General features: G+C 48.5%; 1 protein-coding gene across 11 annotated transcripts in view; it reads right to left on the bottom strand.

Moving 5' to 3' along the window:
• PLEKHA2 (pleckstrin homology domain containing A2) overlaps positions 1 to 16,851 on the bottom strand; it is a 73,070-nt gene that overhangs the window by 29,964 nt on the left and 26,255 nt on the right. For 4 of the 11 annotated variants that reach the window (XM_024250716.3, XM_024250717.3, XM_054561045.2 and 1 more), the window contains exons 3-4: positions 7,885 to 7,977; positions 107 to 155 (exon numbers count right to left, since the gene is read on the bottom strand). In XM_024250716.3, the coding sequence (XP_024106484.2) occupies positions 107 to 155; positions 7,885 to 7,977 (142 nt within the window). 11 annotated transcript variants of the gene reach the window in all.

Genomic DNA, 16,851 nt, shown 5'->3' with positions numbered 1-16,851 from the left:
CATACGCACAGGGTATAGTCACATGTGATCACAGGACCGTCTCCATGCAAAAGAGGAAGTTGCCATATCAATATTACATGAGTCCCTCTCCTGGCTCAGTACTTACCAAAGCAAAATGGAGTTTTTGGTTTCTGTTTTGGGGTAGCTATGCTCACCTAAATCAAATAAGAAATAAAAGAAACATGAATATGTGTCTTACAATGTTGAAGATTTCTTATTGTGAAATTTCTTATACATAAAGAGTATATTAAACATATGTCCACATTTTTAAAAAATAATAATTAAATGAAAACCCTGTACTCATCATCCAGATTAAGAAACAGACATTATCAGTCCTATTTCTTAGAAGCCCTGTGTGCCCCTCCCTGATAGAATCCCCACCGTCAGAGATAACCATTATCTTGAGGTCTGTTCAACTTTACAAAAAGACTTTTCTTTATTATTTATTTATTTATTTAGAGATAGAGTCTCACTCTGTCACCCAGGCTGGAGTACAGTGGTGCAGTCATAGCTCACTGCAGCCTCCAACTCCTGGGCTCAAGTGATCCTCCAGCCTCCACCTCCTGGCTAATTTTTTTTTTAAATGCCCCTATGCCTGGCTAATTTTTTTTAAAAAAGAAAAATATTTGCAGAAACAGGGTCTTGCTATGTTGCCCAGGCTGGTCTCAAACTCCTGGGCTCAAGCAATCCTCCCACCTCAGCCTCCCAAAGTGTTAGGATTACAGGCATGAGCCACTGCGCCCAGCTCGAAAAGACTTTTAAAAGCCACTAAGTCCTGACGAAAACCTATCCTGGCCTCATTCACACTAGCAAGATTCCCCTCCTCCCCTCCTCTTTCAACCGCCAACCCTCTCCCTAAATCGTTCTCCAAGCTGAAGGCAATATTGCTACAAATGCATGGATTCCAATCAGAACGCTCAGAGAGATGAAGCAGCAGACTGCTCGCTGCCCTCAGACACACGGAACAATTGGCTTTACATCTGCCCTGATGGCCTAACCACGAAAATAAGCACCTTCCAGGTGCCCAGAGAGGGGCTGATGGAATCGGAGAACATGCCTATACATCTCAGGGAAGGGCAAGAAACAGAGGAGGTATTTCTATACCTCCTGTTGCTGTATTTCATCTTGCTCTGGCAATCCTACCCCTGGCATGTACACTCCTGAGTATCTGCATATGTGAACTCACATCATTCAGACTCAAACAAAAGAAAAAAGAAAGCAATTCATATTCCACCACACGCCCACAAAGATTAGGGACAATCCTTGATGGAGGCTGAGCCTCCCTGGAGCGAGCCTCCACCACTGGGCCTCTAAAGAGACAGTCACCTTCCCATGGGTCCTAGGCCGGGGACTATTCACATGATGTCACAGTCCTCCCCTGGATACCATTCTCTGCATCCCTCTCCAGCCAAGGGTATTCTTCGACATGTCCTCGCCTAGGGGATCCAGGAGTGGTTCCCACTTTATTTGTTTGTGGGTGTTTTTTGGGTTTTCTTTCTTTGAAACAGGAGGCTGGAGGATCACTTGAGCCCAGCATGAGACCCTATCTCATTCCGTCACCCAGGCTGGAGTGCAGTGGCACAATCACAGCTCACTGCAGCCTCGACTTCTCAGACTGAAGTGATCCTTCCACCTCACCCTCCTGAGTAGCTAGACTACAGGCGTGTGCCACCACACCCAGCTAATTTTTCTATTTTTTTTAGAGATGGGGTCTCGCTATGTTGTCAAGGCTGGTCTCAACCTCCTGAGCTCAAGTGATCCTCCTGCCTCAGCCTCACAAAGTGCTGGGATTATAGGCATGAGCCACCGCAACCAGTTGGCTCCCACTTTAATGGGCAGCATATCAGAAGCCAGGTGCTAAAGAAAAAGTCCTGAATTGAAATTAAAGTATCTTCCTGGCTGACAGCAGTTAGGGTCTAACAGTGACTGACTCACCAGTCTGTCTAGGTTCTTACTCTCGGCTCTAAGTTCTTGCTATACACCTGCCCAGATTCCTTAACCAAAATTAATATTGCCCCAAATAAATGGGAACTGAGGTGGCACCTTATAAAAGAACAAAAGAAGGTCAGGCAGTCAGATACAGAGAGTCTCAAATGACAGGTGTCCCAACTGAATGACCTCCATTTCCTGTTCTATCAAATAAGGGATCATAATATCGTGTTCTCATAGGGTTATCATGAGGGTTAAATATGATAGTGCAGGTAAGACAGTCATTCCTCCACACAGAATCTGCTCAGCCCAGGAGGGATTATTTATAGCTTTTGATACCTCATTTCCTTTAAAGCCTCACTCCACACATCAGCAAAGGCAGTGTCCCACCTGGAACTACGGGCAAAACGCTGAGTGTCCATGAGTTTCTCTGGGCCTGCAAAACTGTATGAAACCTGAAAAAATTGCCTGGCCTCCTACATACAAAGTGAAGATGCTGTATCTAGTGTTAATAAATATTTAATTAAATGCCTACATAACATTATATCAACCTCCCTGATAAGTATTTAAATGCGTACAAGATGTTACATCAAGTAAACATCATTAATTTTTCAATGAAACATTAAAAAATTTTTCATTTGAAAATAACTGGTACCGGGCCGGGCACAGTGGCTCACGCCTGTAATCCCAGTACTCTGGGAGGCCACAGCTGGTGGATCACTTGAGGTCAGGAGTTCGAGATCAGCCTGACTAACATGGTGAAACCCTGTCTCTACTAAAAATACAAAATTAGCCGGGTGTGGTGGCACATGCCTGTAATCCCAGCTACTTGGAAAGGTGAGGCAGGAGAATCGCTTGAACCCGGGAGGTGGAGGTTGCAGTGAGCTGAGATCCCACCATTGCACTCCAGGCTTGGTAACAGAGTGAGACTCTGTCTTTAAAAAAAAAAAAAAAAAAAGATACCTTAGATTTTCTTAGCTCACAGAATCCTTTTGTGTGTGTGCAAGATGATTGCCCAGCAATTAGAGCCATTTACAAATTGGATGAGTTACTCAGAGCCAAATCATTCCAAAAGTAAAATGATTAAAATCCTTTCAAATATATATATATATATAGAATAGCCAATTATATTTAATAAGGGATGTATACTTTGAGATATGAGGTAGAAGCCATAGAGCCTAAGAAAAACCTAAAAAAATGAAGATTTGAACAAAGGTAAACCCACTTATCCCAAGTTCGGACACAGAGGATCCAAATTCAGTTGTGTGTCAACTTACAGGTAAGAGGACGCTGGTGTCTCCATAACACAGAAGTCCAGGCCCCTAGGCATCTTGCTTCCTGGGTTTCTGACCCCCCCCCACCCCCCCGGCCCCATTCAATCTGGACCACAGCATAGGCTTCTGTCCTGCTTACACCTGAGTGTTAATCTGTCAGTCACTCATTTTCTTGCTTTGGCCCTCAGCGTCCACATTCCTGCAGTCCTCTGGTCCGTAACTCCTGGTTGTTCTGCCCCTGATCTCTGCATAATCCTGACCACAGCAGAACTTTGTTTGTCCATCCCAGCCCTCAGAACCTACCGATCTCATGCCTCCCCTTCTACTTCTAGCTTTATTTATTTATTTATTTATCTGAGACAGAGTCTTGCTCTGTCACCCAGGCTGGAGTGTAATGGCGCAATCTCGGCTCACTACAACCTCCGCCCCCCAGGTTCAAGCGATTCTCCTGCCTCAGCCTCCCAAGTAGCTGGGATTACAGGCACGCACCATCACACCTGGCTAATGTTTTATATTTTTAGTAGAGATGGGGTTTTGCCATGTTGGCCAGGCTGGTCTGGAACTCCCGACCTTAGGTGATCCACCCACCTCAGTCTCCCAAAGTGCTGGGATTACAGGTGTGAGCCACCACGCCTGGCCCTTTTTTTTTTTTTTTTTTTTTTTTAAGAGATAGGGTCTCACTCTGTCTCAGGCTGGAGTGCAGAGATGCAATCATGGCTTACTCAGCCTCAAACTCCTGGGCTCCAGCGATCCTCCCAACTCAGCCACCCAAGTAGCTGGGACTATAGGCACTCGCCACCATGCTCAGCTAAATTTTATTTTTTAAATTTTTTTTTGTAGAGACAGGGTCTCGCTATGTTACCGAAACTGGTCTTGAACTCCTGGCCTCAAGTGATCCTCCCACTTCGGACTCCCAAAGTGCTGGGATTACAGGCATAAGCCACTGTGCCCAGCCTACTTCCAGCTTTAGAATGACATTGAAAAGCTGGGCACTCCAAGACCCTTTCTGGCTTATTAGGAGAACTGCCTTTTCTCTGAAAAACTCCTATTTGTCACTGACTAGAGAGAGCACCACAGGCGGACAGTTTTCATTCTGTTTGGATAACAAATGCTCGTTTTGACCACAACTGATTAGCCAGCCTGTGCTGTAAGAATGCTACCCATGTGCTTATTATGGGAACTGGAGCCTTCAAAGAGATGGTCTGGCTTTGTGTTTGCTTGCTTTCCTCTGTTTATCCAGTTTTGGTCAGGAGGCATGTAAGAGTGCACGCGTGAGTGCATGCATGTACAACCATCATTGGCCTCACACCTAATGGCTTACCACAGAAGGGCGATTCGGCAAACCAACTCATTGCTGAATTAACAGGATCGGTTCTGGTCCTGCCCTGATTGGCTCACTGCAAGGGTAAGACCCTCAATGTCTCTGATCAGCTTTACAATAGGTGAAACCAGAGTAAAAACACTATTCTCCTTTGCCACAGAGTGGCAAAAGAGGACAATGAAATGATTTCTACTTGTTGCTGAGTCCCATGGAAAGAAAGGCCAAGATGGGGCCGGGCGCAGTGGCTCCCACCTATAATCCCAGCACTTTGGGAGGCCGAGGCAGGCGGATCACCTGAGGTCAGGAGTTCGAGACCAGCCTGGTCAACATGGTGAAACCCCATCTCTACTAAAAATACAAAAATTAGCCGGGCATGGTGGTACACACCTGTAATCCCAGCTACTCGGGAGGCTGAGGCAGGACAATCGCTTGAACCCAGGAGGCAGAGGTTGAAGTGAGGCGAGATTGCACCATTGCACTCCAGCCTGGGTGAGAGAACGAGACTTTGTCTCAAATTTAAAAAAAAGAAAAAGAAAAGAAAAGAAAGGCCAAGGAGGAAATCTAACTTATCATGGAGACGTGGTGGCTTCGCCTCCTCTCATGAAGAGGCGTGGCTGCAGGCGGGTGAGGTCACCCGACCATCTGACTCCAGTGAGGCCACCAAGGTGCAGCCATCCACACAGCCGAGGTGGCCACAGCTGAGGTGCTACCCAGCAGTGGTTGACTGGTGGGTCCTGTGAACACCCCAGCAGCGAGCAGAGGTCAGGGATGTGAGCAGGGAGTGGGTACAGGTCGCCCGTAGAGTGACGCAGACAGGGCCGCTCCACAGCTTAACAGACTCAGGAACTTGCGCTTATCAGATCAAACACAGACCACAGGAGCTGCAAGCTCGTCAGCGGCCAGGCACGGCTAGGGCCAGCCCCACCCTGTCTGCCCATGGCCGGAAGAGGAGCTGGGGCCCTTCTGGCAGAAGCAGTGGCAGCAAAACAAGGTCTCCTAGCTCTACTGCGGCCTCTGCCCTGTATCTGGGGGTGACCTTGCCCCACAAGGTGGCATCAGGATCAGGGGAATAGCAGCCACCTACACGGGATGGGGGTCTCTGGACCAGCTTCAGGAGGCCAATGGGCTCCCTGAAATTACAGGAAAAGCAGGGTGTGTCTGTACACCTATGCATTTACCTGGAGAAGGCATCCATGCATTTCATCAGTCTCAAAAAAGGATCCATGACCCCCAAAGGATCCATGACCCCCCACAAGTTCTTTCTGAGGGTGGCTGAAAGCAAGGCCCTGACAACTAGGACACAGCTGGGGGTGGGACAGTGGGGTTGGCTGTGCAGTCGGTGGGTGGAGGCAGGGGTCAAAGCGCAGCTTTAATTATTTTCTAGTTTGCTAAGAACTGGTTCTGTTGCCACTGATGCTCTGGATGACATCCGATCATCACTTTCATCTCTGTCTCTCCGAAGGGCCAGGGCCACACGCCCGTCCTCATCTTCCCGACACTGGCCCTCAGCAGACAGCAGAGAAGCACACACTCTGAACAGCCAGCCCACACGCAGCCCTCTGGCAAGGCCACCTGACACGGTGGCAAGCGCTTTCCTCCAAGAGGGAATACCTAAGAGTTAACAAATAATGACCTGGAATGCTGAGCTGGAGTCCTGCGCCTCCGAGGATAAATGTCATTCTGGGAAAACTCCCTGCTTTCTGGCAGGGGGTCAGGCAGGAGTTAAAGGAGTTCTGTGTAACCCGACCCAGTGGCAGCTGTGGGTTTTGCAAAATGTCCACCCAGCCCTGCCTTTCTCGGGAAGGGGCTAAACGGCAGGTCACCCTTTCTAAATGAGGCAGCCTCCAAGGCTGAGAATTCTAAAACCCTCATCTGAGCTGCATTTATAAATCATGATTCAGCAGGAGACTGAATTCATTCTTCCCCAACCAACCAAAAAAAAAAAGTCTTCCCAAACCCTCTCACACAGGAGAGAGTTTCAGTTTTCCTTTATTACTGCAAGGTTCTCTGCTCCTCTGCTCTCAATCCTCCATCTCCGACCCTCCTGGAGAAATGACCTCAGGAGCTCTCAGCAAGATGAGACCAAGCCAGGGAGGGCGGGAAGGCCTGGGCCTCTGGCTGCTCTGGCCAGGGGAGGCAGCCACATTTCTCACCACAAGGCATGCACAAATTGCCGGCAGCTGTGCTAGCAAGGCTGGACTTGAAAAGGCCCTTCCCCCTTCCCTGAGGTCATTCTCTCCCTCTTTAATCCGCCCTGACACTGCCCTGCATCTTGTGCCTTTGTACTAGGCTGTGTCTGCCAGACTCCGCCTGCACACCACAGGCACAGGGGCGGGCTGCCCCTCCAGCCAAGGGTGGCCTCTCCTCCAGAGTCCCCCAGTCCCCTTCAGGTTCATCTCCTGACCAGCCAGGGTACAAGGCTCCCAAAGCTTGTTACAAGATGGAGCCAGTAGACCCTTGGCTCAGGGTCCCCCAGGCCTCCAGCCCCTGAGGATGAAAGGGGATGCGCAAGGCAGAAGAGGCTCCCAAGAGGCCTGCAGTGAGGGTGTGTGGGGAGCACAGGACTTCCGAAACCTCAGTGCTGGCGGGGTGCCACCTGGCTCTCCTCACTGTACAAAGAGTTCCTCTTTCTGGGGAGGCTCTAAATCTCCCGGCCTTTTTATCACCACTGCATCACGGGTCAGCAGTGGTGCCTGCTCCAGGGAGGGGCCGCTAATAGAAGCTGAATTCGGCAGTTACATGTGGGCACCGTTAACCAGTGCCCACCCCAGCTCTCAGCACAAGAGAGGGCCTGCTCTGGCCCCTTCTGTACAAACTGGACTGGGGGTGGCCTGGCAGCCACCTGCCCCAACCCCCAGCAGCTGTCTGGCTGCTGAATGTCTTCTTGGTAATCTGAGTGGCTTCTCAGGGCCTTCTTAGCCTTCCCTCCACAGTAATCCTGTCCAGGTGAATGGTAAAAAATCCAGTGAAGCCCCAATATTTTTTGTTTGACTGTACTCTTTGAGAGAATCCTTCACAGTTGCTGGATTTTTGGGGATTGTTTTCGTGTTCCCTTTCATCCCAATTACAAAAAAAAGGTCATGGGTCATGTCCTACCTCTACCCCAGCTCCACCACCACATAACACTTCCTGTGCAGGAGCTGGGAGCATTATGGATTGATGTGTTCAAGGAGTAAGAGGCTGTAGGTCTACCCTCCAACAACTTGCTAACCAGATACCTCTACAGCCACCCATTAGCAGCTAAGCTTCCACAGGCAGTGTGTGGGTTCAGGGGAGCATTTCAACACCATGCAACGTCCCCAAATACTAATGCCCAAAGGACTGGACACTTCCCCTTGCTTAGAAACCAGATCAACTTACAGAGCATGAATTCCCAGAGTTCCAGGTCAACATTACCTTCGAGATGTAGGTCAGCTGCAAAGCTCCAACAGCTCCTGCCCCCATTGCCAGATTCTGAAAGACACATAGTTTTCATTTTAAGAAGGCTGTGGAAACAGCACCAAGAGACAGAAGACCAAGATTCTAGCTCTGTTTATGCCACTTTCCTGGCAACACTGAGCAAGTTACTCAACTATTCTTCAACTTGCATTCCTCACCTGTGAAACAGTGATGATAATTCCTGGATAATGATTCAGGATTCCTGATAGAAACCTGTGACATTAACATTACCCCCAAGCCTTATCTATTATAAAGAAATATTCTAGTACAGTGGTAAAAGTGTGTGCTCAGGCTGGGCATACTGGTTCATGCCTGTAATCCCAGTACTTTGGAAGGCCAAGGTGGGAAGATCACTTGAGGCCAGGAGTTTGAGACCAGCCTGGATAACATATCAAGACCCCATCTCTACAAAAATTTTAAAAATTAGCTGGGTGTGGAGGCTCACACTTGCAGTCCCACCTCCATGGAAGGCTGAGTTGGGAGGACTGCTGGAGCCCAGGAGATGGAGTAAGCTGTGTTCATGCCACTGCACAACACAGCAAGACCCTATCTCTTAAAAAAAAAAAAAAAGTGTAAGCTCCACTGTGAACAAGTTCCTTAACCACCGAGCCTTAGTTTTTCCTTCTGTAAAATAGGGATAATAGCACCTACCTCATAAGAAAGCTTTAAAAATGAGTTAATACATTTAAGAATTCCAGGCACAGTGGCTCACGTCTGTAATCCCAGCACTTTGGAAGGCTGAGGCGGGAGGATCACCTCAAGTCAGGAGTTCAAGACCAGCCTGGACAACATGGCAAAACCCCATCTCTACTAAAAATATAGAGCCGGGCTTGGTGGCTCGCACTTGTAGTCCCACCTACTTGGGAAGCTAAGGCAGGAGAATCGCTTGAACCTGGGAGGTGGAGGTTGCAGTGAGCCAGTATCTCACCACTGCACTCCAGCCTGGGTGACAGAGCGAGACTCCATCCCCCAAAAATAAAAAATAAACAAATACATTTCAGAGCACTTGGAATTGTCCCTGGTATGTAGAAGACTCTCAGCAAGTGTGAGCTGTTATAGTTTTTGTGAGTGCCCTGAGAGCTCACTGACTCTGTCCTGTTTTCTGCCAGTTCAACTTTTTTTTGTAATACATAGGATACAAACTCACACAATATAGAAATAAAAATATATATATGTATCTGTTCAGCCCATCTCATAGGGCTGTTATGAGTAGCAAAGGAAAGATGTCTGTACAGTATAAAACATGAAGTGAATGCACTATCACGACAGCAGGACACTCACAGGCACCAGGTCTGGCACTGTGCTGTACCCTGGCACACCATCTCTGGCTTTCTAATGTCCCCACTGGCAGGGATGAAGCAGTGAAAACCCAGGGCAGTCCCATGCCAGAGTCATGGTCAAGGTTAGAAATCACAGCCCTGGGGCTTCGAATGCAGACCATTCCCCCCTATGAATCTGAGACTCTGTCCATAGCTCCTGCTGACCTCTTAAATTGTTGCCAAAAGCCTCCAAGAAAAATCTCTGGAAGAGAGAGACTTCATCTCAAAAAAAAAAAAAAAAAATCTCCGAAGCCCCCGTTACCTGGGGTCCTCTCAAAGCAATAAAAGGAGATTAATCTCGGATAAAGTGAATTTAGTAAATTTACCTAAGAATTATCAGTGAAATGATCTATCAGGAGACAGCCTTAAGAAGTGTCTCTGGTGGACCAGGCATGGTGGCTCACACCTGTAATTTCAGCACTTGGGAGGCTGGGACTGCTTGAGACCAGGACTTTGAGACCACCCTGGCCAACATAGTGAAACCCCGTCTCTATAAAAACATTATATATATATATATATATATATTTTTTTTGTCTTCTTCTTCTTTTTCTTTTTCTTTTCTGTAAATGTCTCCTCAGCGTGTTAGGAAGAGTCCTTCTAAACCCAGCTATCTAAATTAACATACATCGCTTGAAGCAAATTCAAGCAAGAAAATGGATAGGGATAATACCACCAAAAAAAGTATTCTCAGAACCCAAGAACCTTAGAGTGGGGGACCTAAAAAAGACTCTGCACTCATGTTCTTCCCTTTGCGAATGAGGCAGTAAGCTAAGGAGCTGCCTCTTACAGCCAGATTCGCATGTGAACTGTGGATAATCTGATTTACACTTCTATTTACACATTTTTTTCAACCACATAGTGACTGCTTTTTTTTTTTCTTTTTTTTTTTTTATTTTAGGAAACCTCTATTGGGTAGGAAGAGACAGGCCTTGTAGCCCTTAAATCAGAGTCCACATAGGAGCCCCAGCTCCCAAAAGGCACGAGTGACAGACACTGCCTTAGAGGAGAATGAGAACCGCTCTGGGCAAAGACACCATGCTGCCCAAGGTCAGACTTACAGAGGGAGACCGACGGGCTCCAGGGACACAGGAACCTCAGGACTCTGCTGAGGACTAAGGGTCCACCACCCCTGACCCCATTTTGCAGTTTAGGAAAGTGGGCTTGTGTGTGAGGGGACTTGTCCAAGGTCACATAATTGGTGGCAGAGCCTAAACCAAAGCTGACTTTCAATGCAGTGCCCTGGAAGTGGCATGGGGTAACTTTCAAAGCTTGAGCTGTTGGAATTCTAGCTGTGACGTTAATGCTCTGTAACCACAGGCAAGTCTCCTTACCTATAAAACGGAGATGCTAAACCCTGTTTCATAGGGTGGTGGGGAGAATTCCATGGAAAGACACGAGAGGGCCCACCCCCTCCTATTGGAGTCCCGATCCCCCTGCCACAGCACTAATTACAAGATGCAAATGCCAAATCTCAGGGCCGCTGTTGCACAACACACTCTCCTCACCCCAAACCACAGCCCAGCAGCCTCTGGAGCCCTAGCCTGAATTATGAGTGATGAAGTGGGATTTGGGGAACCATTCGGATGCTAATCCACATGGAACGACAACTATGAGCTGATCAGGTTTCAACTACTTCATCCCCTCTGCCCCTCGAGGGCTGCTCCACCCTCTGTCCCGGCCTCCCCGGCAGCTCTCCCTGTTCAGAAAGAAAGATGCCGCAGCCACTCTCCAGGCCCAGGGACCCCAGGGGTAAGGGCAGGGGTCCTCACCCCTTCACCCACACCCCACCCACAGTCTGCTCCTGGGCTCAACTGTACGTCCTCTCCACCAGGAGAAGCCAGGAAAATATGACGCGTGTCTGATGCTGCCTTCCTCCCACCTTCCTCCCCATCCAGGGGAAATGGGAGACATGGGAGAAAACAGCCCCAGGATCCTTGAGGCTTGATCCAAAGTGATGATCAGGGTCCACTCCAGTGACTGGACCCAGAAGATGAACGGTGACAGCTGACTGCCAGGGTGACACATCGGCAGCCCTAGGAAGGTGCTTTCTGATCAAGGAAGACAGAGTGGGGATGCCTGAGCTGAGGGCCTGGGTAGCCAGGTGTCAGGGCAGGAAGGCCAAGAAACAGCACCTAGGTAGGGGCAAGGGATCAGAGCTGGGGAGGGGAGCCCACCCAAGCTGTCCCCCCTCTTCCCTGGCCATAGCTCAGACTCCTCTAGGAAAAGGACAAACTCAGGACTCTCCTCCCTGAAGCCTGAACCAACTCCAGCCTGCCCTGACCTCCCCTCTCTCTGGATTTAGGCACACAAATCCTTCTCCAACTTTGGTGCACACCAGAATCTCCTGGAGAGCTTGTTTTAAAAACCCAAAGAATGGCCAGGTGCAGGGACGCACACCTGTAATCTCAACACCTGGGGAGGCTGAGGTGGGAGGATCGCTTGAGGCCAGGGGTTCGAGACCAGCCTGGGCAACATAGCAAGACTCTGTCTCTACAAAAAGTAAAATAAAGAAATTAGCTGGGTGCGGTGGTGCACATTTGTAGTCCCAGGTATGTGGGAAGCTGAGGTGGGAAGATCACTTGAGCCCAGGAGTTCGAGGCTGCAGTGAGCTATGATCGTGTCACTGCACTCCAGCCTAAGTAACACAGCGAGGCCCTGACTCTATTTATTAAAAAGAAAAAAGAGATTTAAAAAAAAAAGCCCACGCTCAAGCTTCCCCCCCAGAACACTGAATGAGAATTAAATGGAATGTGGTCAGAACATGGACATTTTTAAAATGCTCCCACGTGATCCCTAAACAGGCCCAAGTTTAAGAACAGCTGGTCAACAGGACAAAATCTAGCCTTGGACTCTGTTCTTGGAGTATGTTTTTCTGAGAGTTTAGGTCTCTTCCTACTGGACGGAAGCACACAAAGGTCATGAGTAGGATCTTACCGCTTTACAGAGGGGACTCCTTAATTTTTAAATGAAAACAATATTTGCATGGTGGTGAAGTTCCCAACCAGTCCATACAAGCCCACTGAGTTCATAAAGTACTGGAAGACCAATGCAGCTCTGCCCACCACTGGCAAACAACGTTTTCTTGTGACATCTCCCAGGTTCCAACTTGGGGGTCACATCAGTTTGCAGCTCCCAAGACCTAGGCAAGGCCTCTGTGGGACAGGAATCAGGATCGGGTAGAAGAGGCAGGAAAGGACTGAACTCCAATGAAAAGGAGGTCAAAAATGTAGGGGCAGAGTTGAGGAATGGGCCATAGGGAGAGGGACAGGAAGCATTGAGATGAAGGCATCTGAGCAGATACAAAGTGGAGCCGGTGGGTGGTGGGAATGAAGTTCTGGAGGGCTGCTTATGTGAATCACCTTGGGAGATATCTTTTATTTATTTATTTATTTTGAGATGACTCCGTTGCCCAGGCTGGATATGCAGTGGCATGATCTCGGCTCACTGCAACCTCCACCTCCCGGGTTCAAGCAATTCTCGTGCCTCAGCCTCCTGAGTAGCTGGGATTACAGGCATGCACCACCACACCCGGGTAATTTCTGTATTTTTAGTAGACATGGGGTTTCACCATATTGGCCAGGCTGATCTCAAACTCCTGACATCAGGTGATGCGCCCACCTTGGCCTCCCAAAGTACTGGAATTACAGGCATGGGCCACCATGTCTCCTGGCCACCTCGGGAGATTTCTAAACAAACTAAGACGCATGCTTCATTCTCAGGGTTTGAACTCGTCTGGGATACCCAGGCACCTGCCTGTTTCCAGAGCTCCCAAGGGATTCCATGTGCCTCCAGGTTGGAGGACATGGCTGTAGGCACCAGCTGGTCCTGCTGAGTCTGCCCTAGAGACACAGCAGCTGGTGAGAGAAAAGGCCACGCCAGCCAGCAGCCCACACAGTCACCCTGGCTGCTGCACCAGTGGCCAACAGAGAGGAAGGAGGAAAGGTAGGAGAGAGAGAGGAAGAGGGAATGGAGATTCCTGTGTCATGCCATGCCGTGCCATGCCATGCCGTGGGGTGCCATGCCTGGCTGGCAGCGATCCCACGAGAGGAAGTCTACAAGTCAGGAGTGGTCTGTACATTTGTTGAACTTCTAAATTTTGTGGAACTACATAGGGCACAGGGCAAGTTCCTGTTAAAAGATAGGTGGTTTTAGGCTGGGCACGGTGGCTCACGCCTGTAATCCCAGCACTTTGGGAGGCTGAGGCAGGGGGATCACCTGAGGTCAGGAATTCGAGACCAGCCTGGCCAACATGGTGAAACCCCTTCTCTACTAAAAGTATAAAAAATTAGCCGGGCATAGTGGCATGCGCCTGTAATCCCAGCTACTTGGGAGGCTGAGGCACGAGAATTGCTTGAACCCAGGAGGCGAAGGTTGCAGTGAGCCAAGATTGCGCCACTGCACTCCAGCCCGGGCGACAGAGCCAGACTCCATCTCAAAAATAAATAAATAAATAAATAAAGATAGGTGGTTTTATGCAGACAATACCAGTACCTTCCTTTTTGCTCAAGAACTCTTCTGCCACTAAGGTCCTTGAAGGAGCCAGCTCCCCAGGAGGGGAAAATATATGGCTTATTCTTCTCTGTCACCAAGGAAGCAGCTGAGGTGCCCATACGGGGATGTGGCACACCTCCCACATTAATCCTTTTTCTAGCAACAGCAGTATTTCTTGTTGAAGGAGAAATTTTTACCCATGTGACTTCTACTCCCTTCCGCCTCTTCCAGTGAGAGTCACAAAGAGCACAGAAATGACCAGAAGACCCAACTATCGATCCATAAACTCACAGCATGTCAGCACTCAAAGGTCCCGTGCATACCTCTTCATTACTACACATGAGTCCTCTAAGGCTCAACTGGGGGAAGTGACTTCCTTAGGGAGCCAAATGAAGACAGAGCTCAAACTCCTAACATCAATCTGGTGCTTTGGCAAAGTAACAGCCTGAGAAAGAAAGAAGGAAACTAACATATACTTAGAAATTATGATGCGCCAGACATGCTGCTAGGCACCTTCACATGTGGTCGCCTAACCCTAACAATCCCATTTCACAGATGAAGAAACTAAGGATGGGGCAGGTGAAGGAACCTGCCCGAGGTCACACAGGCAGCAAGCAGGGGAGCCAGTATTCAAGCCCAACCCTTCCTGATTCCCAAATCCCATGCACTTTCCTTTAGGCCCTGCCACCTCCCATGAGACATTATCTAAAAGCTGATTATCAATGAAAGGTAAATACAAAAGCAGGACCAGCAGGGTTACACCAAAAGAGGCCCAGTGTCATTGCCCAAGCTGGGCAGGGCAGGAACTTGTCCAACTGGCTCTTGGGTGCCAAACTCCAATAGACCAGGGATTCAGAGCAGAAAGGGGGAAGGAAGGAGAGATGCTGGTGCCATCTGACCTTCTCTTACAGGCCCCTGGGGTGTCCAGCAGACAGTAAAAAGCAGCTAGCAGGAGACGGAGGGAGGGGATGCCCCTGGTAATCCCAGAGCTAGGGCGTGAGCTGACATGGTTGTCTGTGAACTAAAACCATAGCTCAGCCACCAAAAGCCACGGCCATCTAGACTCACAGAAAAGAATGTGCCTGCAGAGGAGGTATAGCTCAGAGTAGACATTTGAATGTAGGAGAACGGTGTGACAGGACTGGGAAGGAGGAGCATAGCTGCCACTGCCCCACATTCCAAAGCCCTCACCCTGACATGAGCAACCAAAGCAGGGGAGCCAAGTGAATCCCAGGCACCAGGTGACCTGGGCCATGGCTCTACCTGCTGCTCTAGGGCGAAACACCTCTCCTCCCCTCTGCCTTGTAGGTCCACTTGCTGATGCTAACACGGGGACACACGACACACTGATAGCTATTCTCCCCATTCTCCAGTTCAAAATGTGTATTTAATCTTTCCCTTCAGGAGAAGTCGATTCTATATCATCCTCTGCTGCGTGGGCTTAATGTTTTTATTCTATTACTTGGATGTCGATTTCTTGTTGACAGACACCAGTATCAGCTTTAGACAGGATAAGTTTCATTGTGTGTTAAGTCTCTCAGCCACACCCCCATTCCCTTTATTTCCGTCTTCCAACTCTGGTGACAGAGACTTAAAGACTGGGTCAGGCCGGGCGCGGTGACTCATGCCTATAATCTCAACACTTTGGGAGGCCAAGGCGGGTGAATCACTTGAGGTCAGGAGTTCAAGACCAACCTGGCCAACATGGTGAAACCCTGTCTCTACTAAAATACAAACATTAGCCGGGTGTGGTGGCGCACACCTTTAATCCCAGGTATCCGGGAGGCTGAGGTAGGAGAATCCCTTGAACCCGGGAGACGGAGGTTGCAGTGAGCCAAGATCACACCACTGCACTCCAGCCTGGGTGACAGAGTGAGTGAGACTCCATCTCAAAAAGAAAAAAAAAAAAAAAGACCAGGTCAGAGGCCTGGGCTTCAGATAATCTCCCGGAGGCATTTGGGTCCCAACTCTGACTGCTGGCCACCTAAATGTTTCTAAAGCTGTAAACTCAATAAGCCAACTCCATCAGCCCTTTCTTCAATCCAGCCTCAAACTCAATGTCATTTCCCCTTCACCTTCTAATCTGTTTCCCTCTCCCCTCCCCAGACTCTGTCAGTAATCCTACCTCCTCTCCCCAGTCAACCAGGTACTAAACTTTCAAACATTCTTCCCTCATGCGTCCTCTAAACCTGCCCCCCGACTCTCCATTCCCACCACCTCAGGCATATCAGGAAGCTCTGTGACAAATCCCCAGCCGTCATCTCCAGCTCCAGCTCTCCCCACCTCCCCATCCATCCCGATGTCCTGGCCAGAACAAACTTTCTTAACAGATAACATCTGTAGCACTTTAGAGCTCATCAAAGCATTTTCACATACATTATTTACTCTTCACAGCAACAATGTCACAGGTGGAGATCATTGATATCATTACCATATAGTGTGGATGAGGACAGGAGGCTCAGAAAATGGATGTTTCCTTAATGAATATATTCATCATGTTGTCCTGTGCTCAACTGATATAACTAATAAAACTGGTCTCTGAAGCAAAATCTAATATGAACCCCTCTCCCAAACATGCAATAACCTCCTTTGCATTCGAGACACAATTTAGATAATAAATTAATAAAATGACTTTTTTTTTGAGACAGGGTCTTGCTCTGTAACTCAGGCTGGAGTACAGTGTCCTGATCACAGCTCACTGCAGCCTCTAACTCCTGAGCTCAAGTGATCCTCCCACCTCAGCCTCCCAAGTACCTGGGACTACAGACATATGCCACCACGATTGCCTAATTTCTTTATTTTATTTCATTTTTTTGTAGAGATGGGGTATTCCTATGTTGCCCAGGCTGGTCTCAAATTCCTGGCCTCAAGTGATCCTCCCACCTCAGCCTCCCAAAGGCCTGGGATTACAGACATGAGCCACCATGTCTGGTCATACCATTCTTTGGTACCTAACTAGATCTATAAATATAGAAAGAGATGTATATAATAAATATATTGAACAAATGTTGAAGGTTAAAATATAAAGCAAAATCTAACAACAACATACCAAAGAGAAGTTTTGAGAAAACTTAGAATA

The sequence above is a fragment of the Pongo abelii genome, chromosome 7, assembly GCF_028885655.2.
Source record: "Pongo abelii isolate AG06213 chromosome 7, NHGRI_mPonAbe1-v2.0_pri, whole genome shotgun sequence".
NCBI lineage: Eukaryota > Metazoa > Chordata > Mammalia > Primates > Hominidae > Pongo > Pongo abelii.
This window is presented reverse-complemented; position numbering and strand designations above follow the sequence as displayed.